This window comes from Agelaius phoeniceus, chromosome 2, assembly GCF_051311805.1.
Source record: "Agelaius phoeniceus isolate bAgePho1 chromosome 2, bAgePho1.hap1, whole genome shotgun sequence".
NCBI lineage: Eukaryota > Metazoa > Chordata > Aves > Passeriformes > Icteridae > Agelaius > Agelaius phoeniceus.
The window spans coordinates 7,638,607-7,661,908 of record NC_135266.1 but is presented as its reverse complement, the minus strand read 5'-3'; the positions used below and the strand labels follow the sequence as shown (position 1 = coordinate 7,661,908).

Sequence of the window (23,302 nt, the reverse complement as noted above, 5' to 3'; positions counted from 1 at the left end):
GCGTAGCATTGCAAATAAACAGGAATACCACTCATAAATTGTACATGAAAGTTGTGTATTTATATTTTAAATGTTTGGGTTTTTTAAGAGGATGGACTTGACATCCGTGTGGGAAAACCTGAGTAATCACAACCAGCTATCAGCCCTTCACACCACCACTGCTGCTGCTATTTTCAGTGATACACCCTGTTTTTGCTACAGTGTTCTTGGCATCACCCTGCTGCTGTGATTCAATATTTATCTGTTAGATCTAGTTACATCACAACACTCTCTACACTACCTAAATCTCGTGTGGAACTTCTAACACCTAATCCACCGGTTTAGAGCTCTCCCTTCGAAATTCTCCAGCCACAGAAGAAAAAGTCAGTGGAGATGTGCAAACATCTGGCCCCCTGTGAATCGATCATCCATGCTCTGAAAGGGTGTGCAGTCATGCATGAGCACTGCACCTTCCTGCTAATGGCAACTGGGCAGGAATAAATCCCAGTGTGAACTGCAGTGGTTAGCATAAAACCACTTGTGAAAGGAGCGTGCCAAAAATTGTATTCAAAACACCTTTAACAACAAGAGTTCTGCTCCTACAGAAGCTCCTCAACGTCATCAAGTTAAAGCAATCATGTACCATTTATGATGGCAAACAAGGCCCTTGGAGCTTAATATTTTTAAAAGTTGTGTTAGGAGCAAGGTGGTGGTGTCTTGTGAAACGACACAACTGAGTGCTGAAACTTCTGCTGACAACAAAGCCACCTGCTATGTCCAAGACCAGCATTTCAGTATAATCCTGAGAAAAGATTAATTCTGGAATATTTTTAGCCCTGGCTTTGAAAGCAGACAGCACTCCATGTATACTGAAAAGCATCAGGGTGGAGAGCGGGCAAGAGAATACATGCAGGAAACATTCTTTGTTTATAACCAAAACACGCTCAATTATTCTCATAAAATCCATTGTCATGAAGAAGAAAACTCCAGGCACACTGAACAGTGTCACTATTAAGGCTTGCAGAGCAATCTCAGCTTTGGAATCAGACACACGGAAATTAGGCAGTCTCAGTATCACTGTATCTTTCCCGTCCTTTTTGCAACACGGACACAACTACAGAAAATACATGAAAGACGATGAAGAAATAAAGAACGGATTTCAAAACTGAGCAGTCACGGAAATATGGGGGCAGGGGAGAATGGAGTTCATGTTTAATTCTTTATCACCATCTGATTTGGGGGAGTCTCTGCATGTTCTTGGTGACTCGGATTGTCATTTTCATCCAACAGCGGTAACCCGAAACAGCAGCTGGGGAACGCCAGCCGCTGCCTCAACTCCCAGGTTTCATAAAAGCCTCGAGCATCGGTTTAACAGCAGTTGCATAATAAGACTCAAAAGGCCAAGCACTCCTCCTGCCTTGTACATCTCCATTTCCACACGAGCCAGAGTGATGGATCTGGACGAGAACCGAGCACTACCCGAGCGCCACTACCAAGCCGGTTATTATGCAGCAAAGAAGAAGAAAACCCAACACCTGGCGCACAAACACGCAGACACCCAGCGAATAGGTGGATCTAGGGAGAGCTATCTTCCCTCTCCCTTCCCCAAGAGGCAATCCTTGATGGGTGTGCCAGGAATGGGATATCGGGGGGGAGGAGAAGAAAAGGGGTGGGAAGTGGTTGCCGCTTGCTGCAGCCAGGCTGAGCGATGGCGAGGTGGTTAATCATGGTGGCTGAGGAAACATGGGGTCACTTCTCCCCCTTCCGCCTCCCGTGTGACGAGGACGGTGGGCACCGGCCACGGGGGGGGACCCGCACCCCGCACGGACCCGCCGGCGGCGACTCAGGTGGGTCCCGGGCGGAGCATCCCCGTGCCCGGTGCGGGCGGGGGGCGCGGGGCAGCGCTCCCCCCGCCCAGCCCAGCCCAGCCCTGCCCGCTCCCCGCCGCACTCACTTGCCGATCACCTCGCAGAGCTCGTACACGTCCTCGAACAGCACGTCGTCGTCGGCCATGGTCCGGGCGGGGGGGCTCAGCCCGAGAGGCGGCGGCCCCGGGGACGCCCGGCTCCCCCGCCGCTCAGCGCCCACCGCCACCACGGTAAATCCCGGCCGCTCCCAGCGCCGCCCGCCCGCCCGGGGCTCCCGCGGCCGCGCCGGGACTCCCCGCTCCTGCCGCTCCTCCTCCGCCTCCTGCCGCGGCCGCCGCCGCTCCCCGCGCGTGTCGCACCCCCCGCGCCCCCGCCTCCCACCCCCCTCCCGCCCCCTCCCTCCCGCGCTCAGCCGCGGCTCCCGGCGGGCGGCTCCGGCTCAGCGGGGCGGCGCGGGAGCCATGGAGGGGATCGGGGCGGGCGGCAGCGCCGGGTCACTCCCTCGCCGGGCGGGAGCGGGGCGCGCGTTCCCGGGCGGGAGCGCCGGGAGGGAGGATAATAGTGGGAGGGGGGAAGGGCGGGGGGAGCCCAGGCGCGGGCGCTGATTCCGCTCCCGGGCGCGAGGAGGAGGAGGAGGAGGCGGCGGCTGCGGAGAGGCGGCGGTCGCGACAGGCGGTCGCGATAGGCGCTCGCGGTACCGAAGGGCGGGCAGGCGGGCGGGCGCGCGCGCGTGCTCCCGGTGCCGCCGTCACGCAAACCCGTCACGGGGGCGGGCGCCGCCAGGGGCGCGCGCGCACGCGCGCGGGGGGCCACGCCCCCAACCGCCCGCTCGAGGGGTCCGGGGAGGTGCGAGGCGAGGCGAGAGGGGGGGGGTGCGCGCGGGAGGAGTGGGGGCTCGCGCAGGCGCGGGGCGCGGTGACGTCATGGCGCGGGGAGGGGGGTGTGACGTCATGGCGCGGGGAGGGGGTCGGAGCGCGGGTGCCGCTCGCGCTTATCGCTCCGGCCGCCCTTATCGCCTTTATCGCTCCCATCGCCCCGCGGCAGGCACGGGGGGGTCCCTCCGCGTCCCCACGAACCGGGCTGTGGCAATAAAGAACCTCAGCGCGAACCCGGCTCGCACGGCTTTGTGCAGTGCTTTATTTGCCATTCAGCGAATTCCAGCGGGATGTGAGTGTTTCTGCAGCGCGATCCGAACCGCCTTTGTTGCTGGGAAAGCCGCTCTTTATCCCCGAGAGCAGCGAATTCACCTTTTGGGTATGCGCCTTTGGAGCTGCCCCAGCTGTGCGGCACCGCTGGCTGGCGATCCTGCAACAGCCCCCAAAAACACCGTGCGAGACACCGGGTGAGGCTTAAAACACCCGACTGCCTTCCCCATTCATCGTTCCATGGTTTTTAACATGTTGCACGTGTGTGCTTTTCCAAGTTTTTGAAAACTTGGCTGGTTTCTGGAAGAAAGGAAAGCTCTTCTTGAAGGAATTATTCAGGAACTCTTGCAGTTTACAAAAAGTGTTTCTGTCAAGGTACATTAGCACACATGTAGCTTCCTAAAACTCCTTAACAGAGGTAAATTCTGGAATTGTTCCCCAGACAGAGAAAAAAAACTGTCAGAGCAGAATTACCTGATGAAATGGTTTAAAGGTTGGCTTTGAAACCTTTGACAACATTTTACCTTGTTCCCGTCTCCAGGCAAATTTAAACGGAAAAAAAAATCAAGAAAAAATAGTGAAAATAATTACATCTAATTAGTTATATCCAATAATTACATCACTGCACGGTGCTGTCTTACCGGGTGAGAGACATTCATGTGGGTCTGTGCTCCATCCCATACAAACCTTTTAAAAATATTTAAACCACCATCTGCTCTTTGGACTGCAAACAAAAAGCTGATATATTTAAACTGTTCTCTAAATTTCACACAGCTAAACGTGGGCACCCATTTTTTTCCTTTTGCAGACCCACAAGGCTGAGTCCCACACAGGTCACTCAGTAAGAATTTTTAGAATATGGGTGAGTGTTCACTTTATGCTTTGAGCTGAAGCTGTCTCATGAAGCAAAGCCATCGTGAGAAGTTAACATAAAAAAACAATAAAAAAGTGTACAAGGAAGAAAATTGCTGGTGATGGATCTCCTCCTGAGCTGGGGCAAATGCTTTGGCTGCTCCAGCAGCATCACCTGAGGTGTTGTCTTCCTCTGGATGAGTTCTTGGTGTCACACCAGGCAACATTGCCCAGGTGTGACAGCTTAAACTGAATAAAAGTTTACCAGGCGTAATATATGGGGGCCTTTGTGCCAAAATATTGCAATAGAGCAAACCCTTTAAGAACTTCAGAGGACTCTTGGGTTGGTTTTGGGAATAGGCAGCACATAAATGTGGCTTTCTGCTAAAGGACAAGATCTGGGGGCACGGGTTGGGGGTTGGTTGTGGGAAGGAAGGAAGTTGGAAGACATGGAACAAAAATGGGCTTTTGCTGAAGAGAGGTGATCCATTCCCTGGCATCCAGGGAATGCCAGGAGGCATCTGGCTTACTTGAGGAACAAGGGCAGTGGCTGCTTTTTTAATCTGATGGACTGACTTTACTTTTTTTTTTGTTTGTTTATTTAGTTTTTGGTTGTTGTTTTTATTATTTTTTCCCAACCCTTGAGCAAAGAATGTGCTTGTTAGAGCAGCCCTAGCATTCACCAGGCTCACAAGAAAAAGGGTGGATCCATCAAACCTGTCAGTTGTCCATGCTCAGTGCAGGGGAGGGTGAACTCGGGTGCTGCCTCCTGTTTGAGTTGCATGAGAAGAATCTGTCTGGAGCAGGGTTTGTGTGTAGATCTGGACCATAAAAAGTTGCACAGTGAGCCAGCAAACGCAGCAAGGATACCACTGCATCAGCAGTTACTGGAACAACTGAGAACTGTGCTGTAACTCTGTTTCACATTGAATGGGCTCAGGAAAATATGAGCATTGGTCTGCCAGCAGCCAGGACCCAGTGGCAGGATAATCCAAGCAAAGCATTTACAGGTGTGTTTGTGATCAGACATTCCAGCCACAAGTTCAAAAGTAGTCATTCCCTTTCATAATCAAGCATTCTTGATTTTCTCCCATTTATCCAGTGTGGATCCTTATAGATTCTGGGATTAAATGAATAATTTTTAAATATGTACATCTAACATCTCAGTGTGTAACCATAATGTTTGACATAGGAGCAGAAGAAACTTTGCACTTGAGGCCTGAAATGATTTCCTGGCAAGGTAGTGGTCTGAAAACAGATCAGTTATTTCAGAGCTGGGAGAGGGACTTTTTGATCAGGAAGGAGCAAGAGAAGGACACTGAGTGTTCACATCAGGAAATGCCCTACAGCCCCTGGTGGCCTTCCCCAGAGCACTGCACAGTTTGAGCTGCCTGTCTGCCAGGTCCTGGACAGGCTGGTTAAGGTTGTGTATGCTTAGGTTAACCAGTTTTGCTAAGGAGTAGCTGAGCTTGGGCTTGGGCTTGGGCTTGGACACTAGAAATCTTCTTTCTAAAAGTTTTGTGGGGTTTGCAAGTTTTATTCACCTGGGGTTCTTCTCCTACAGTCTGCACAGCGTGAACCACAGGGCAGGTAAGTTGTTCAAAAGTTGGTTTTGGAACAGTAGTTACCAGTTATCCAAAGAGCCTTTATGGTGTTTTCATTTAAAAGTTTGATGTTAAAGGTAGGTGATGATGAAGAACAAGGAATTTCAGTGGTTTAACAGCATTCTGTTATCCCACAGATGTAGGAAGCACCAAATCCTGTTCCTCAGATTCCAATTATAACAGGAATTCCAATTATAACAGGTTCCTGGGTGCTTTGATCTGTAACCCAGGTATTCATTCCCTCCCTCTTCCAAAGTTTGAGAACAACACTGAAGATGAGTATGAGCTGTTAGTAATTTGTAAGAGGGAACATTGCAGGCCTACCAGGTTTCTGACAAACTGCCATATTGTTGAGGTGTGCAAGTTTTATGAGCTGAAAACAGTTCATTCTTTGGGCAGTAGAAATGTGTTTTGGTTGAAATGAAAAGAGGAAGTGTTTTGATCACAGGCACTTTACGTTTTCAGTCCTTGCAAAAACTGTTAGTGAAAAGAACCCTCAAAAGCCATCAGCTGACCTGGAGTAGGTCTGGATGACTCCTTGCAAAAGTCTGTAATTAAATCAGCTCAGAATCTGCCATGTGGCAGGGTAGGCTGCAGCTGCAGAGCTCAGGTGTAGCGCACCAGTTGTGCCACACTGTAATTAAGGAGGCCAGGTTTCCCATGAATGCTTCTCTTAACAGGTGAGTGAGGTTTGTCTGGGAAGATCATTCCAACTGCATTTTTTTCCCCCCCAGTGGAGTTGTTTTTAAGCTCCTTCCCAGTGTCAGTTCTCCATTGCTCAGTGAGAAGGGGACTCTCAGTGCCACCTTTCCTCACTGAAGCCACCACCAGGTCTCTTTCCTGCAGCCACTTCTCTTCAAAAAGCAGTTGGGGCTTATCTCAGGCACCTGTACCTTGCCCCCGACTGATTCCGTTGGAATTGACCGCCAGGTTCAAAAGTTCCTGGGAAAGTTGGGAGCAGTGTGAGCATGGCAAAGCCTCCTTTCCTTGGGCAGCAGGCTGAGAGGTGCCTCTTTGGAATGAGGAATTTGCTTTCACTGCCCTTGAGACATGGTGACCACATCCCCTTCCTCTGACACAGCTCACACTGACCCAGGGCCAGTAACCAGACAGGTCTTGGTCACTTTCCTCATCTGCAATTAGACTTTACTCATAATTAAACAGAAATTATGGTAACACTATTGAAGATGGGCATTAAACTAAACCAAAGCTGACCCAGTCTGATATTGTCAGAAGGATCACAAGTCACCTTTCAAAATCAACTTCCAGAGGTGAAACAGTCCCAGGTAAGAACAGCTGACAACATCCAAAGAGAGAGGAATACTTTAAAATTACACAAGCCCTTATTTAATTGAGTTTCTTTAGCTATTCCTTGCCATTCTGCTGATTTTCCCCTTCCTTGTGTACCGTGTAGCTGTGTCTTGATTGCATTACTGGAGGTGTTTATTTATTTCTCCCCAGCTGCAGCTTTTCCTCATTGATGAGTATGGATTAAATTATAAGAACTGTAGAGGAAATCTCTCAGGATGCTTTTATTGAAACTTTTTTTAAATTAAAAATGTCTTAGAGGGGTTAAAACCAGGTAATAAAAACAACTGAAAATTCCAGTTATCTTTTCATCATTTGCAACCATATGCTACATTCATGCACCTATATAGAGAAAAATAATTAAAAATCACATTATGAAGACAATATCAAAATGCTAAGTACTAGCACAAAAAAAAGAAAACTAGTTACCTTTTTATTTTCATGTCTTTCTTTCCTTCTTTCTTGCATTTCTCCCTCTCCTGTCTTTTGTACAAGATTATGAAGCTCTTTTCACTAGACAGGTGCCACCCTAATAGAAACTCCAGAAGGGCCCCACAAAGCAGAGCAAATGAGGAGCTTTGATGTAGATAAATAGCAGGGAATACTTCATTGAGAGAAAATCCTCATCTACACCATCCCTGCTGGATGCTGGGCTTGGAACTGGTGGTTGCAGCTCTGGGAAGATCCCTCAGACTCATTTTTCCAGGTGTTTTTCTGAAACCACTGCTCAGGGTACACTGACAGTCAAAAAAAAAAACCAAAAAAACAACCAAGGCAGTATTGGGTGTGTCAGGAGAGGCATGAAAACAACAGAAAGTGTCATTTTGCCTCCACATGAAACTCCTGTGCACCCACAGCTGGAGGGTTGGGATGTTTTAGGCCTTCCCATCTCCAGGAAGATGGCAAAGGAGTTTGCAAGGGAACAGAGGGAGATTGGCAACAGAAACAGCCCAGGGATGAGCCAGCTGCCTTGCAAGGAAAGGGAAAAAGGGTGGGATTTGTCAATTTGCAGAGAAGACACCTGAGGTAAGGTATACTTGAGGTTTACAAAAGCGTGAAGGTGAAAACAGAGTTGGTTTTCAAACCCTGCACTACTGAAACCAAGGGATGATCCATAAAGGAAGTGGGAAGGTAGTTTAAGACAGACCCCACTTTCAAAAAAATATTATACACATCCACTGGATAGCAAACTTTTTGAGAACTTGCTGCCACAGGAAGCTGTGGACACCAATAATATCAGGAGGTTCAAAAAAGGAATTAGAGCATTTCAGGAATGACACATCACTATAAAAAACCCCTGGGTGGAATAGGCAGGGGTGTGCTGTGGGGCAGACCTGGTACAACAACAGCAGGTGCTGGGAAAAGGAAGGGTTGCAGGTTGTGACCAGGCTTTCATGCACTTTCAGAGCTATCTCCTACTGCCACTGCTCTGTTTTCATTTTTGAAGGTGTAAATTCAGTTTTCACTACAAATTATACAGTCAGCTTCTCCACATTCAGGTGAGTCCCCAGAGTCAGCACACCTGGAATTCAGATAATCTCCTTACCCAGGAAGGCCATGTTACTGATCTCAGTATTCCCTCCCAGGTCAGGAGGGCTAGGTGAACCCATTAGGGCATTTCTTGTGTTCTCAGCCCCTTAGTTTTATTCTGTATTTCATTTTTCATTCCAAAATTTGTCCTCTATTTTGTCCCCATTCTGCCACCAATTTATTTTCCAAACCCTCTTTATGAGGTTTAAAATACCTCATTTTTCTTACTGCATTTCCCAGATCACTATTAATGTGCAGTAATGCAATACAAAAGCTGACAAGGTTTACAGCTGAAGGCTTCTAAGACACAGCTATGGCTTTACCACTTATCCTATAGCCTCAGGGTAAGCTAAGCTTGCCACATTTTAAAACTTTAGAAGAGAATACTAATTCTGTAAGTAGTTGTTTACTAAGTATTTCATCTTCCTCTTTGTATCCAGCTTTTTTCTTTTTCTCCTGGTGTTCTCAGCCTCCTGTTTTTTTGGTTTTTTTTCAGATGGGGAATATCTTCACAGAAGAGTGAACACCCTCTGCCTCACCATTTAGTTACTTCCCACTTCCTTCTCCCTCTTATGCTTTCCCTTTCTGGACTATTATGCTTTCTGGAGTATTATTATTCCCTTTCTGGAGTATTATGCTGGCACTACATGATTATTCATACCCAAACTTCAAGGTTGTTTTATATTTCATGAGTGAAACCACCTGCAATGGAAAGAGTTCGTTTTGACTTCCTGATTCAGACTGGCCAAGTTCCCATTGAGAAAATTCTTGTAAACTTTTTACCTGCAGGAATCCAAGCCATAGATGGTTTGAAACAGATCTTTGAAATTTAGCAGGAGAGAAACTCCTGGAGGGCAAAGGGGTAAGGTTTTTCCATGTCCCATGAAATTCTATTCATGTCTGTCAAAGGGAAAAACTGGGAGAAAAAAATGTCCTTTTTTCCTCTGGCTTATGTTGGCAGCAGGACTCTGACAGCCATCCAAGGGCACTGGCCATGGGCATCCTCATCCCTGGCAGTGTCCTCAGCATTCACATCGTGCTGGGAGCCTGGCTGCAGCTGAAAAGCTGTTGTAAACTGGAGTTTGGAGACAGCAGAGAGAGAAAAAGACTGCCACACTTTATAACAGCTCTCTCTAGACCCACCACACAGCCTCTCTCTGATCACTCCTTTTATGGGCTCTCCCTTATTTTGAAGAAATTCCAGCCACTCTCCCTTGATGATCACCTGTGCACTGCACATGGTCCAAATCTCAGCAGAGACTTCTGTGAGTGGCTTGGGGCCTTTTCATTTGGAAGGGAAAAATGCTTCCACTGAGGCATTTTTTTCCTTGGGAAAAGGCACTTGTGTGCTAAGTATGAGCCTATTTTTGTGATTGCTGCCCTGTTTGCTCTCACTATTGGAACATCAGTGGAGAATATAGCAGAAGGTGGGAAGAAGTGGGAGAAGGATCTTGATTTAAGGACAGGAGAGTGACACATAGGTGAGCAAATGTTTATTTATGCTGTACAGTGTGGTCCTCAGTGATGCTTTGCCTGGTGTTTTTACATCAGGCCAATATGCTCAGCTTCAGGCTTTTTTTTGGCCATCAGTGCTCATCTGGAGGCAGGACTTGCCCTCAATTTTCTCTCAGCTCCAGGTGTACAGCAGCATCAAACATCTCTCTACTCCTTCACTAATGTAAAATATGTTATCATAGAAGCAGAGGAAAACCAAGAATCATGGAAATATGTAAACACTTTCTAAAGAGCTGCAAATGCCTGTTCTAACCTCATGTTATGCATGGTGACTCGTAATCAGAAACTCTGTCTGATGCTGTGATGCTCTTAGCACAAGGAATAAAAAAGAATCTAGCAGAACTAACTTCTCAGGACTATATTTTTACAGTAACTTAAGAAGGACAAACCTCTGGGAATAATTAATTATTGTGTGAGGAAAATCACCAGAAGTAACACATGTTGCTGACTGCCCACCCAAACCTCTGTTCTGTGAGAGGCAAAGGGACAGAGAAATGCCTCTGAGGCCAGCCCAGAGCAGAAATGCACACAGAAGAAATGGTGTCCCTCCCATGCTGTCACCATTCAGATCCCTCAGTGTCCCTTGCTGTTTGAGTTCTCTTTGGGGATTTTCCAGTGCCATGGTGTCCATTTTGTGCTCCACACCCAGAGACTTTGGTTGTGCCTGTGCCTGATGTCATTAAAGGGCTTCTTAGACTGGAATCTTGAGCTTTGTCATAATAATTGATTATTTCAAACAAGGGCTAGACAGGGCCAAGTGTTTTCTCTCCTTTCAAGACAGGAGATGTTGCCTAAAAATCTTCTAAGTACTTATTTGCAGTGATTGTCAGATCAGTGGGTAAATCCTATCATAAGTGGAGAAGCTGTGACTCATAGTGCTAAGAGGTTTACATGGGGTTGTGTTGTCCTTTCTTTGGTGCCTTGGGTTGGAAGCATGAAGATAATCAGAGAGCAGATGTGGCCCAGAGTAGCTGTACCTGTCCAGAATCATGTCAGCTCAAGGATGTGAAGGCCACAAAGACCAGGAATGAATTATGGACAGGGAAAGGCTTGGTTTGCCTCTGCTGTGCAGATGCAGCCAGTGCCCAGCTGGTCAGGTAAACCAAGATTTTTACAAGCAGTGGTCAATTCTGTTTTCTCATCCTGTAGTTTCTAATGGAGAATCACATACAAATAATCTCAACTTTAGGCATCAATGGTCTCCATCTCAGCTAATTGTCTGGATTTCCTTTACAGACAGTCAACAGATAGAGACATTTCTGAGGCATAATCACTCTGGATATGCTAGGGAGGTGGTAAGGAGCTCCAGCAAGTTTCCCTTAAAAAAATAGTTTTTTTTCCTTTGATCTTTCAAAGGGGGATGCTTTAAACTCTTCCGTTAATATAGTAATAGATGCCCTAAAAGCAAAGGAGAAGATTACTAGCTTTTAAAAAAGTAATGAGAAAGGTATTTTTTCCTTGTCTGCCTTTCACAGAAATGAAAAAATGTCTCCTCAATATTTCCTTGTTCTGGAACCAGCAGGCACCACAGAGTTTGATAGGGATCTGTCTGACTTGGAGTGTGAGCTCCTAACAAGAGCAGTGCAATTTGTAGCTTGTATTTAACAACTGGTTCAAGCCAGAACCTCTTAAAGACAAGGTTCTCAGCAACTTCCCTCTGCATCCTGAAATTAAACATTAACATAATAAGGAAGTTCAGTTCCTAACTTAATCTAACTTAATGAACAAGCACATGTTCAATTAGTCTGAGGTGCTCTGCGCTGATTCATGGAGTTGGAAATATCTCCCAGAGTATCAATACTCCTGCTGTCAGATGGCAGCAGGTCTGCTAGCTCCACTTGTGCCACATCCTGAAACAAATTCATCTCAACCTGTGATTGGAAGGAAAGATGAATCTGACTCCATGCTCTCAGAAGGCCAATTTAATATTTTATGTACTTATATTATACTAAAGAATGCTATACTAAAACTGTACTAAAGAATAGAGAAAGGATACACACAAAAGGCTAAAAGATAATAAAGAAAAACTCGTGATTCTCTCTTAGAGCCTCAACACAGCTTGGCACTGATTGGTCATTAAGTTCAAACAATTCACATGAAACCAATCAAACAATGACCAGTTGGTAAACAATGTCCAAACCACATTTCAAAGCAGCAAACAGGAGAAGCAAATCAGATAATTATTGTTTTCATTTTTCTCTGAGGCTTCTCAGCTTCCCAGGAGAAGAAATCCTGGCAAAGGGATTTTTCAGAAAATATGGCAGTGACACAACCTGCTGTGGCTCCTGGCTGTCAGAAATTCTCAGGTGAAATGGCAGTGCTGGGACTCATCCTTTGGAGAAAGTGTCACGTATTCCTCTGCATCTGTCCACCTGCTGTGTCAAGTTTTGTCTCTGGCCACAGGATATTTCTTACAACATCACTGCTCTTTGCAGTCATTGCTCTTCATTCCCACAGTTGTTTCTTACAAAACGGTGACAGCTCCTGGTATCCCAGATTATGCTTCCCCTTTACCTTCCCCCACCTCATGTTTTTTCCCATGTATCAGCTGGTTGCTGTGATTTGACATGAATTCCTAGTGAGCACTCAAGAGCAGGCACTCTTGTTTTCAGTCTTCAGTTGAATAAAATGTAAGCAAGTTACAAGTCATGTTACAATGGTGCCACGCCATTATTAACAGCACTAGGAGCAGATCAGAATTGGCATCCATTCCTGTGTATTCTTTAACATTTTCTGCTGGCCTGTAGAGGCTGGAGATGATGGAGGTTATGGTTATATGACTATATAACCATATATATAAACTTATATTTCAGAACAGAACTCATGGTTAAACAGGACCCCGATAGATGTCAGATGTTCCTGTATCAGGTATGCCAGGCCTAGCAAAAGGGTTCAAATTTGGGATGCCATCTTTCTAAGCTGTTATCTTTTCTAGCAGCACTGTTCCAGGAAAATGAGAATACTCTCAATGCACATCTAGGATAAGGGACTGCTGACTGCAGATTTTCCTTTCCAGCCAGGACATGCAAGCTTGTTTCTCCTTTGCATTGGGAACAAGTACTTGCTGTATCATATGGCAAGTCTCACCACTTCCTTGATGAATTCATTTGTTTGGGATCAGGACAAATCTCTATACCCTTTTCTTAGAGTTTTCAATCCCTACATGAATTTCCTTTGCTCATTTTATAATTTTTCAAAGACATCTTAAAAATTATCACTCCAGTCTCTTTAAGCATCCATCTGACATTAAGAGCACCCCCCACTTCGAGCTTGATAAAGATTATCAGTAAAGACAGAATAATATACTAGGCACAGTATGTAAATAGTTTTAATTACATTTTGTAAAAAACTTGTTTGTAAGAGCAGGTTTGACAAAGTCTGTATTCTGTGTTTGCTTTTTTTTTTTCTAATCTGCTTGATTCATGTAAAATCTGACTCTGGACCTTGAGCCACAGCTCAGTTTTAAAGTGGGTGAGTGTGCCTGCAGCCACCAAAACTTTCCTAGGTTTGCATTTAACTTGCAACTCATATTTCTGTTGCTGAATGTTGTTTTTAAAGTACTGCTTCCCAGATCCCTGTGACAGACAGCCAATTTCAGCCAAAACTTACCTCTGGGGAATGAGAGCATGAACCTTTTTAGTTGTGGTGCTGGCAACTATTGACACCCACATGCAACTGAAAGAGAATCATCACAGAGTCACAGAATGGCTTGGGTTGGAAGGGACCTTCAAAATCATCTCGTTCCAGCTCCCCTGCATGGGCAGGGACACCTTCCACTGGCCCAGGTTGCTCAGAGCTCCATCCAACCTGGCCTTGGACACTTCCAGGAATGGGGCAGCCACAGCTTCTCTGGGCAGCCTGTGCCAGGGCCTCAGCACCATCACTGGGAGAGAGCTTGCACCATTCTCATTCTTGGCGTGGGTGGAAGAAAACTTGGTGTTGTGATTACTTTCACAAGCCTCTCACTCCTTCAGCTTCTCAAGAGCTTTGAGACTGGCAGTGGCACTTGTTTCTGGAGTGCTTTGCTGTGTCCTCTGCTCTGCAGAGTGCCAGCCTTAGAAAGCTGGTTCTGGCAGCTCTGTCAGGCACAAATTTGCATGCAACATTTGTCTCTCCAAGGAATCTTTAAACCCTTTCTTGTCTGTCAGGCTAGGTATACTAATGATAACATCAACCTCCCTCGTGTGATCATTTCCTAAACCATTCTACAAAATGAGATGGATTAATGAAGACTTATTATTTAAATTGCTAAAGGTACCCAGCTCATTTTTGACTGAACACAGGAGCTTCTGCCATGACTGCTACAACCAGAATAGATATCTATTGGTCCCTAAGCATCCAGCACATCCCAGTTTTAAGATTATATGCCTTAGTTTAAGCCTCATAAACTAAAGCAGCTATGACAAAATTTCTGAGAGTGTGCTCACTGGTTAAGCTGATTGTATATGAAAGCACAAAGCTGTGCATGGGTTAATTTGCTCCCCTGAAAGCTCTCTGATTTCAAATTGCCTCAGGTATCTGTGCTGTCCATCGCAGTCTTCAGTGAAGTTACACCCTGAGTTTTATTTTTGGTCCTGGGCTTTATTCTGTAAGCCTACAGAGCCAAGATGTTTGAGTGATTCATTCCTGTCTGGTATTTCTCTGGCTGCCATGGCTTAACCTGGCTCTGTGCACCAGCTCTTGGCATTTTCCAGAGCTTTGGAAAGCTGTGGTTCCCTGCCCTGGCTGCTTTACAGCTGCCACTGTCAGCCCACAGTAGCTGTGGCTCAGAAAATGTTCAGGTCTTGCACTTGGAAGTCTCTGGGTGTCACTCATAACTAATCACTCATCTCTGAAATGTTCTCCCCAATGCTGAAAGTGTTTACAGAAATAATTTACTGTGGATAGGCAAAGAAAACTGCTGGCAATTTAAAAGTAATTAAAAATTTTCCATTTCAACACTTGAAGGTTTCCACCTTCAATGCAAAAACATCACAGGTCTCAGCAGCTGTCACCCTAAAAGCAGACCCTGCTTTTATTGAAATTACATTTGAAATAAAAAGTTAAGGTTTTCAAAAGAACTTCTGATTTTTATTTTCTTGCAACTTTAACCTCTCACTTCAAATAAGAGGAAGCTGGTAGTATTGTTTGCCTTGTTTCTTAGATACTGGATTATGCACTTGCCTGATTTTTTATTTTACCTTTTCCTCTTTATTCTTTGATTTTCCGTGTTACAAAAATGACACGGTAGCCCTAAATATAGCAGAAGATTGCTCATGAGACCATCTTAAATTAATCTTATTAAAATAATTGATTAAACTTGGTTCTTGACTAAAAATGAAATCTTTTTTTTTTCTCTTTGTTTGACTCAAGGTCAATTTTAAGCACCTTTGTCATTCTTTGACAGATAGGCACAATGTCCTGGAAAACATTTTGAGGAGAAATAGCACAGAGGAAGCTTGTTCCCACACAGTTTTAAACCTCTGGGGTTCAATTCTGTAGCACAGTGAAAGATCACATGTGTAATCTCCTCCTTACACTTGGGACCTCTAATATGTAGGGCTAAGTGTGTGTTTAAGTATCTGAAAACTTTGTGTTGTCTGTTTACCTGAATCAGCCCTCTAGATGGTGATAATTAAATCCAAGTACCTCTGAAAGCTTGCCTGGCTCATTTTCAACCACTACAGTAAAAAGACCTTTCTCCAAGGGGGAGATAATGCAGGGGAAATACTAACTGAGGAATCCCCCAACAAATTCAGTATATAGCCTTGCCTTGGATAATTTCTTTGCTGCTTAATATACCCAGCCTTTAGAGTGCACCTGCAGGTCATGTAGACTGGACATAGACATGGAGAAATTATTACAATTCTATGTATTTTTTTTCTCCTGTCTTCCTAATACACTTCTGGGAGAGATACTCAGTGAAAAGTTATCTTTACAGTATGACAGGCTGTTGCCAGGAACTCAGCATGAATGATCAAACAATTTTACTAATCTGTTTTTAACAAAGCATGCAGAGAGGTAAGGAAGAATTGTGTCCTACACAAATATAACACAAAATCAGAATAATATTTTCTGATTCAAGTATCAGCATGTGGAATAGAAAAGAGAAGAAAAAGTTTGCTCTGAAGTCAGCCATTTAGATGCTTTGGCAGAGAGTAAGTCAAAAGTTCTGCTGAAATAAGGAAAGAAATAAGTGGAACATGGAGATCAAAGCCAGCCTACACTGTAGGATAACCAGCTGTCATTGGCTGGTCTTTCTGTGGTGCATTTATTTAAATACCTATGTATTCAAATAGTAATTGTTCTACATTTCTAAAGCTCTCCCTCTTCTATTTGCATATTGGTCTTGCATAATTTTGAATGGGATTAAATTGCTTCACTAATTTTGACTAATATTTTAAATGAAGCTGCCAAAAAGTTACAACCCTAATTTGCCTAATAGATTTGCTTCTATGAACTTTCCTTCAAGCTACTGCCTGAGTAAATATATTAAAAGTTCAAGTGGTGTAATTTATCTCAGACCTTCTACAGTTAGGGTACTGTGTAATACTTCATGTAGTCAAAAGCCAATACAGTGCTAAAATGACAATACTGGAACAAACTGATCAGATTCTTTAATTATGTTAAATATGTCAAGACCTTGAAACTAATATCTGCAGCATATCAGTGCTTTAATTCTGCATTTGAGAAGGAAGATTTGACAAAAAATGTTTAAATACATGATTACAAGGACCACTTAAGGGACAGGAAACAGTGGGGGCTATTGAGACAGAAACCAGAAAAATGAGTGGTGTAAAACATTTGTTCAGCAAAAATATTTGGTTTCTCATGAGAATTTCCCCCCATCCCAGCATTAGAATGGTTAAAGTTGAACCCAAACATTTGGCAACTGTGCCATGCTTGGAAATATTTACAGAAGTCTAATACCTAGCAGGTGGTAAAATTTTCCTACCAAGGATCTCCAAGAATTTTAGAAAACATTAATAATCAGGCTTCATAAAAAAATGAAAGCACAGCTTTTCCAGATGTGTCTGCTCCTGGAGGTGAGTGGTTTGGTGGGTTGGTGCTCCCTGTTCTACCCAGAGAGGAAGTCCTTGGAAAGCTGTCAGAGTATTCAGGGATGTGCAGAGGAGCAGCACGCTGCTTGCTCTGTGCTCACGTCCCCTGGCTTGTGATGCTCTGATGGAGTTATGGAAAAAACCTGCAGGAATCAGCACTGAGACAAACAGGGACCTGGCAAATCTTGGCTTTTTAAAGCACCACCTGCACTGGAGAAAGGAGAGAGGTGTGGAAAGGTTAGGGAACTTACTGAAGGTTACGCTGCCAATAGCTGGCAGAGCCGGAGCAAGAATCCAGAGCTGACTCTGAGCCTTGTGCCTCCATCACCAGGCTGGCTTTTTTTCCAGGCAGCTGCAGCTCAAATGGGAAACGAGAGACACTGCAAAGGTATTAGACAGCTGAACAGATTGTAAGTGCTCTGGACAATCTTGTGATTACAGCCCTTGTGAGCTTTGCTTAACTGCTGGGTAAATGGGATTAAACAATTATGAATAGGTACGAGGCACCTAAGAGGATATAATGTGGTAGGAACAAACATTTTTCCATCAAGGAAGATGCAAGATTTTCTGCAGAAAATAATAATTTAAAAACTACCTAATTTCTGAAAAATTCTTTGTAGAAACCTGGGAAAAAAAGCTAGTTGTTGTGGATGAAGAGAAAGTTGTTATAGAAACGTGGAGAGACAGATACAGAAAAGTCAGAATTGGCAGAATGGCCTGAGGCTGAGTACCAGTACTTGGTGATTAATGTAATTTGCAATCTGTAAAAGAATGGTCAGTGAGGTGGCGACGTTTGCAATACGACAAAATTGTCTGGGATAATTAAAACAAGAGAAGACCAAGGAGCACTACAGAGATAGCTAAGCTAGGTCACTGAGCATCAGATGAAAATTAATGTGGGTATTGCAGTTTGGAAGAATTGCCTGAACTGCTGTCAGAGGTCAAAGTTAATGGCAACCAGTAAAAAGAAAAAAAATTGAGTGAAAACATCGGTGCAAACCTAGGAGTGGCATGGAAGAATTTATGGATTTATATGGAATAAATCTGTGGTATGTTTATTTGGAACCTTTCAGTTCTACATATCATGTGAAAAGAATGAGTGGCAGAAAAGAAGAGTTTAGAAGCAACTGGGAGGAATGACGTGGAAAAATTTCCATATAAAGGATTTCCATATTAGGATTATTTAGATAAGAAGAGAATATGTAGCTATAGAGTGCACATTTAAAAAGGGAAGATATTTCATGTTCTTGTATTTTTAATTGCAATACAAGAACAAAAAGATGTTCAAACAGTCCAAACATCAAACAAAAAAGATAAAACATCATATTTAACTGAAGACAGAATGGATAATAGGTAGCAATGGATGCAATGCTGTACTATACTTCTGAGGCCAGGAGTAGAACCAGATGGAGGAATGTAAAAGATATTTATGTCCTCAATTAGAACATACTGAACAATGCCTAGAAGTGAAGAGAAAGGATAGTAAAAACAAACCTTAAAATAAGGAGATGGAGTGGCTATTTCATCTTTGCATTAAAAAAATGGATTTTGTCTTCCTCATCTGAAGCACCAGGGACTGTCAACGGCTGCTGACATGATCCTAGATGAGCTGGTGTCATTGAGTCTACCCATTTGGAAGTCAAAAGTGCTAATTAGAAGAATGAATATGAACAATAGAAAAAACCAGCAGATTGAGCCGCTTTCATATTTGGGATAGTCAGATGCTTCATTCTTTTTAACCAGGGAGTTTATTTTCACAAGGGGTATATAAAATTAATTATAATAATTAGTTTAGGCAGTATGTTTATACTTAGATGCAGGTATTTCTGTTTATAAGGAATGCTTTTATGGACATTTTCAGTCTGAGTCAGCAGGAGTCAGTCAGTGTATAGGCACAGAGCAGTTCCTTTATCAGGTTGGGGAGCTCATGACCTATATAGCCCTGCCATCTGCCCATCTCTTACTCCAAGGTAAATCTGCCTCACTCAACTACTTCATAAAAGAAAGGAAATGCAGCAAAGGCCAATTTATTAATAACCAGAAATCCTCAACTGTCTTATAAACATCAGAACAAGGATCAGAACCAAGTGGTTTTGCTGCTGCACCATGACCACAGCTGTAGCTATCTGAGCAAACCAGAGGTCAGAAATATTCCCATTTAAAATAAACAATCATTTGCAGAATAGCAGGTTATCCCACAGAGCCACAGAGATTCCTGTCCCCATCTTTGTTTTCTTCCTGTCTGCTTTAGTGGCTGGGCTTTCCATCCTGCAGAAGAGAGCAGAATGTGCCTCAGGTGTGTCCCAGCTCATTACCTTGTCCTTTTGTGCTGCTGAGTTTGTGACGTTTCCATTTCCCTAACACTGTGGATGTCCACAAACTGAGAAGTCTCATGAGCTGTGTCTTGTCAATTGATCTTAAATTTTGATGGGCTCAATGCAATGTGAAATAAAGGCCATAAATCTCCTGGAAGACAGCTTTCACTTTGTGATGTAATTGGAATGGAGGCAAAAATTAAGCGGCACAGATGTGATTTTTTAGAATATATTGCCTTCAGAAAGGGATTCACATGTCATGGTTGCTGGGCAGGCAGAATACATAACTAAGGGGACCTGTGTGCTGACCTGAGTCCTTTTGGTCACATAAAACTCAGCAGCACCTCAGGTTGGTGGCAGAAGTGACTGCCCTGGCTGCCAAGCTGTGAACCCCCATGTGCCTGGGGCTGCCTCTGGCTGAGTGGAACTGGGTATAAATAACCAGAATTTCCTGACCCAGGTGTTCCAGAAGCCTTTCCCCCACTCTGCCCTTACTTAAACACCTTATTAAAAGTAGTCACCTTGCCCCCATGAAAGAACCATGTTTCAGCAGAACCTTGAAGAGTTTACATTTTTCTCATAATGAAGAATAGTTTGTTTTTAAAACACAGCTCAATTAGCACTTAAAGAGTTGCATTTAAGTAGCTTGCTGGGGCTCTTCAGTCCATACTTATATCCTTTTCTCTTTTTTTTTTTCAATTTCTCCTGAAAAACAACTGGTTCCTGTCTTGTGCTGTATTATCCAGAATGGAGGGACTTCTGCTGAGGATGTGCCAGTGTCACAGCTTCCCAGTCAGGAGCACTCAGCTGACAGCTGCCCCACAGCTGAACTGGGACCCCTTTGCTCTCCTGCCAGAGCTGATCCTGCTCCACTGCTGTGCTCCAAAGGCACTGGAGTTTACTCAGACTCCACCAGGGTGAGGAAAGAAGGAGGAGTTAGGCAGAGGAGAAGACATGGGCATGTGTCTGCTCAGCTATTTGCTGCTCTATAGTGTCAAGTGCACTCCATAAATGCACTCTACCTCTGCTAAAACACCAGTTTGTATTTCCACAGCATTCCTGGAACCATAAAAGGGTCATTCCACACCTCCTCAGGTGTTAAAGCTTATTTAGAACCACCTTCATCCCCTATGGCATGTTATAGCTCTTGCTCTAGAGACCTGAAGTTGACTGGACATAAGCTGGTGAATCCTTATTTTGGGATGTTCACAGCTGAGCTCCTTAAATTGGAAGGGATTCTGCAGTGAGAGCTTGGTCTCCTGTTATGGAAACATGGCTTATAGTTATACCCAGCCTTCTCTTAGTTCTGTACTTAAAACCAGTACTTACAGTTCTTCAGAGTTAATTTCAGGTTTTTAGTACTCCTAAGCTCCCTTTGTCCTCTCTTTGGCCCAAAAATGCATAGCTTTGTTCTTTAGTCTTACCTCTAAATAAAAACATTTTTCTCTTAATCCTGGTGTCTGTGATACTCTGTCCATATCAATTCTGATAAAGGTTACTCCTTTGAACTTTGAAACCTTTTCTAGAGAATATTCCCATATTTGTCTGTGTGCCTCATTCTGATTTTTACCTGATTTCTTAGATTTTTCTCATACCTCCCTACAATCCCTTCTCCCTCTGTTCAGTTTATCCCACAGCCTGCATGAGCCTCACCCAGCCAGTCAGTGTCTGCTTTGTCACACTTCACTCCCACTGCCAGGACCTTCTCTTTAATGGGCAGTTCAGGCTTCCAGAATTTCCTAATTTCCCTCTGAGCAATCTTTTCTGAGAAATACCACCCCTTTTAACTCAGCCATTACTGCCTACCAGTAGTAGGGCTTTGGGGATTCTTTTTTAAGCTCTACCTTCGTTGCATTTAAACCCCATTGGTTTTAATAGCCGGGCCATTAAAGAGTCAGAGAGTGAGAGCTGTAAGAATAATACACAGGATCTTAACTTGGCTATTAAGGGAGAGTGGTTTCTAAACACCGAAGTATTGTCAGTGAGACACTGCCTGGGGCCCTGGACACACTCCAGCCCACAGTGTGGGAGTTTTTTCAGGGTGGCAGCGGGGTGTGAGCAATCACATCCCTACCTGTGGCTGGGTTTAGATGGCTGCTGTGGCTCAGAGCAGCTGCCTGGCACTGCCAGGGCCGAATGCCACAGGCAGGAGGCCACAGCCCACCACGATTTAGGCACTCACCTGATGTCAGGGTGTTGTGAGGGCCTCTCAGTCCACATTCCTGTGCTGTTCAGTGCCCCCTTGCCTCTCCCTCTGCCTGTCCTCTCTGCTCACAGGATTGTTTCTCACATGGTGCCACAAAGGCTTTTTTATGACTCAGTGATTAGAAGGTGAGTCTCACCTGCTCTGATTAGATCTGGTTCAGCAAGGTTAAAGCAGCTGCTTTAAAGATTGTCTGGCAGACTAGGGAAGGATCTGTCTGTCTGTCTGGGCTGACTTCAGACAATCCCCTCCCAGAAATCCAGCTGGTTTGATAAGAATTCCCAAGAGTCAGGCCCTGAGTTCCCTGTTTCTGGCTGGGTGAGCCTTCATTCAGCCTGGCTCTTGTCACCCAAACCAAGGGATGTTTCCAACATGCTGTGCACTCAAGAAACCCCTGGCCAGAAGTGCTGTAAGGACCCTGCAGCTCTAAGCTGAGACAAGGTTATAAAGGTTATAAACTCCAGAAGCCTGCCTGTTGGTCCTGTGTGTGTCAGATGTGCTGCTTTGTGAGACACCAGCTCAGCAAAGGTATCCTGCAACTGAAGACTGAGCTTCTCTATAGCTTGTGAGTGACCAGGAGCAGCATTTCTGAACTGGGGACACAGTTAATGACTTTCAGTGAGGTTATTGAAGTCCAGTGATTGATAAAGACACCCCAGTTTAGGCTCCCAGGAGTGTACACAGTACTCCAAAAGCAAAATATAGTAAAGACTAACATTTGTCTATAAAGATTGGTGACTTAGTCTATAAAGGAAGCAGACAAATTCAACTGAGAATTGCAATTTCTTAAATAATTTCCTTTCATAACTGTATTACAGGTTATTTTATTGGGAGATGCTGTTTGCACAGAAATAAAAGTATGTAATTTCAAATTTCATACCAGGCTATTTAATTTCATAATGAGCAAAGAAAAAAATTCAAGTATAGATAAAGTTGTTTGTATCAATGTGAAATGGCAAAATACTAAACCAAATAAAGTCCCCTAAATAAACAGCCATGGATGAAACCCTGTGCTTAAAAGTCAATTGCTTTTTGATGAGACTGGAAAAAATGTTGTTTTTTCCTCCAGCTTAAGTGCTGTCAAAAAGATATTCAAATATACATGCTGGCTGGCTGTTTGGGAGGGAGATTGCTACAAGCCTTGCTTCTCTGGTATTTGTGATGTATGTGTTATGACATCATCTCAAAATGTATTGCTGGCAGTAATGGAACTTTGTAGAAGGTATGGAAGTTCCTGTTTATATTGTTTAAATTTTTCTGATTTATCCACTCTGCTTGGGGATTCTTTTGTCCAGCAGCCTTGGTGGTGTTTTATGTGTATGCCATCATTGGAGATGTAATGGTGAGCATTGCTAATGGGCAGAGTGAGGTGAGTGCCAGTAGTATTTACAATATATTTACAATATTGGACAACTTGCAGGTTATCTATTCACTATTAATCTGCCTAATATCCAAGTGCTAAATCAGAAGAGGGCAGTAAAGGAAAATTACATGGGAGATGTAACAATGGGGAAAATATTATTCCCTAAGGAAAAACAGCAGAGTGAGGAAAAAACCTCAAACTCTTCATTGCCTGTCTTCATCCAGTCTAGGAGGGTTTACTCTTCCCAGGACCTGAAATTAAAAAAAAGAATGCTTTAACCTCACAATTCTCATTCCAGAAATAAGAAGTGGGTTTACAGCAAATAGAAGCTCGTAACTACAAAGAGAAAGAGGAGGGGAGGAAGAAAGATGCATCAAATAAAACAACTTGTTAATTCAGGGATGGGTAGAAGTGGGAACTAAGGGTGGTAGAGTTTAAACCAGGGCAAGGAGATGCACATCTATGGACATCAGTCACTGTGTGCTCTTTCCCAAATAGCTTCTGCCTTCCAGGTCAATGAATTAACAGTGCTGTGTTTCCTGGCATTGGTTTGAAATGTCTTTGTTAACCTGCTTGGGCA

General features: G+C 44.1%; 1 protein-coding gene and 2 long non-coding RNA genes across 9 annotated transcripts in view; 2 read left to right on the top strand and 1 right to left on the bottom strand.

The window, feature by feature from the left end:
* Window positions 1-2,603, bottom strand: part of CASK (calcium/calmodulin dependent serine protein kinase) — a 188,875-nt gene extending 186,272 nt beyond the window's left edge. For 2 of the 7 annotated variants that reach the window (XM_077171610.1, XM_077171627.1), the window contains exon 1: window positions 1,934-2,603. In XM_077171610.1, the coding sequence (XP_077027725.1) occupies window positions 1,934-1,992 (59 nt within the window). In that variant the 5' untranslated portion in view covers window positions 1,993-2,603. The remainder of the gene's footprint in view (window positions 1-1,933) is intronic. The other 5 variants (XM_077171600.1, XM_054654960.2, XM_077171620.1 and 2 more) reach the window with 3 other exon arrangements.
* A 2,774-nt stretch (window positions 2,604-5,377) lies between these two features.
* On the top strand, window positions 5,378-8,952 carry LOC143692060 (uncharacterized). Its single transcript, XR_013179942.1, has 2 exons — window positions 5,378-7,462; window positions 8,783-8,952. It is a non-coding gene; the product is annotated as an uncharacterized LOC143692060 (long non-coding RNA).
* Window positions 8,953-12,655: 3,703 nt separating this feature from the next.
* LOC143692057 (uncharacterized) lies at window positions 12,656-20,607 on the top strand. The gene is made up of 2 exons (XR_013179940.1): window positions 12,656-19,137; window positions 19,903-20,607. It is a non-coding gene; the product is annotated as an uncharacterized LOC143692057 (long non-coding RNA).
* The last annotated feature ends 2,695 nt before the right edge of the window (window positions 20,608-23,302 follow it).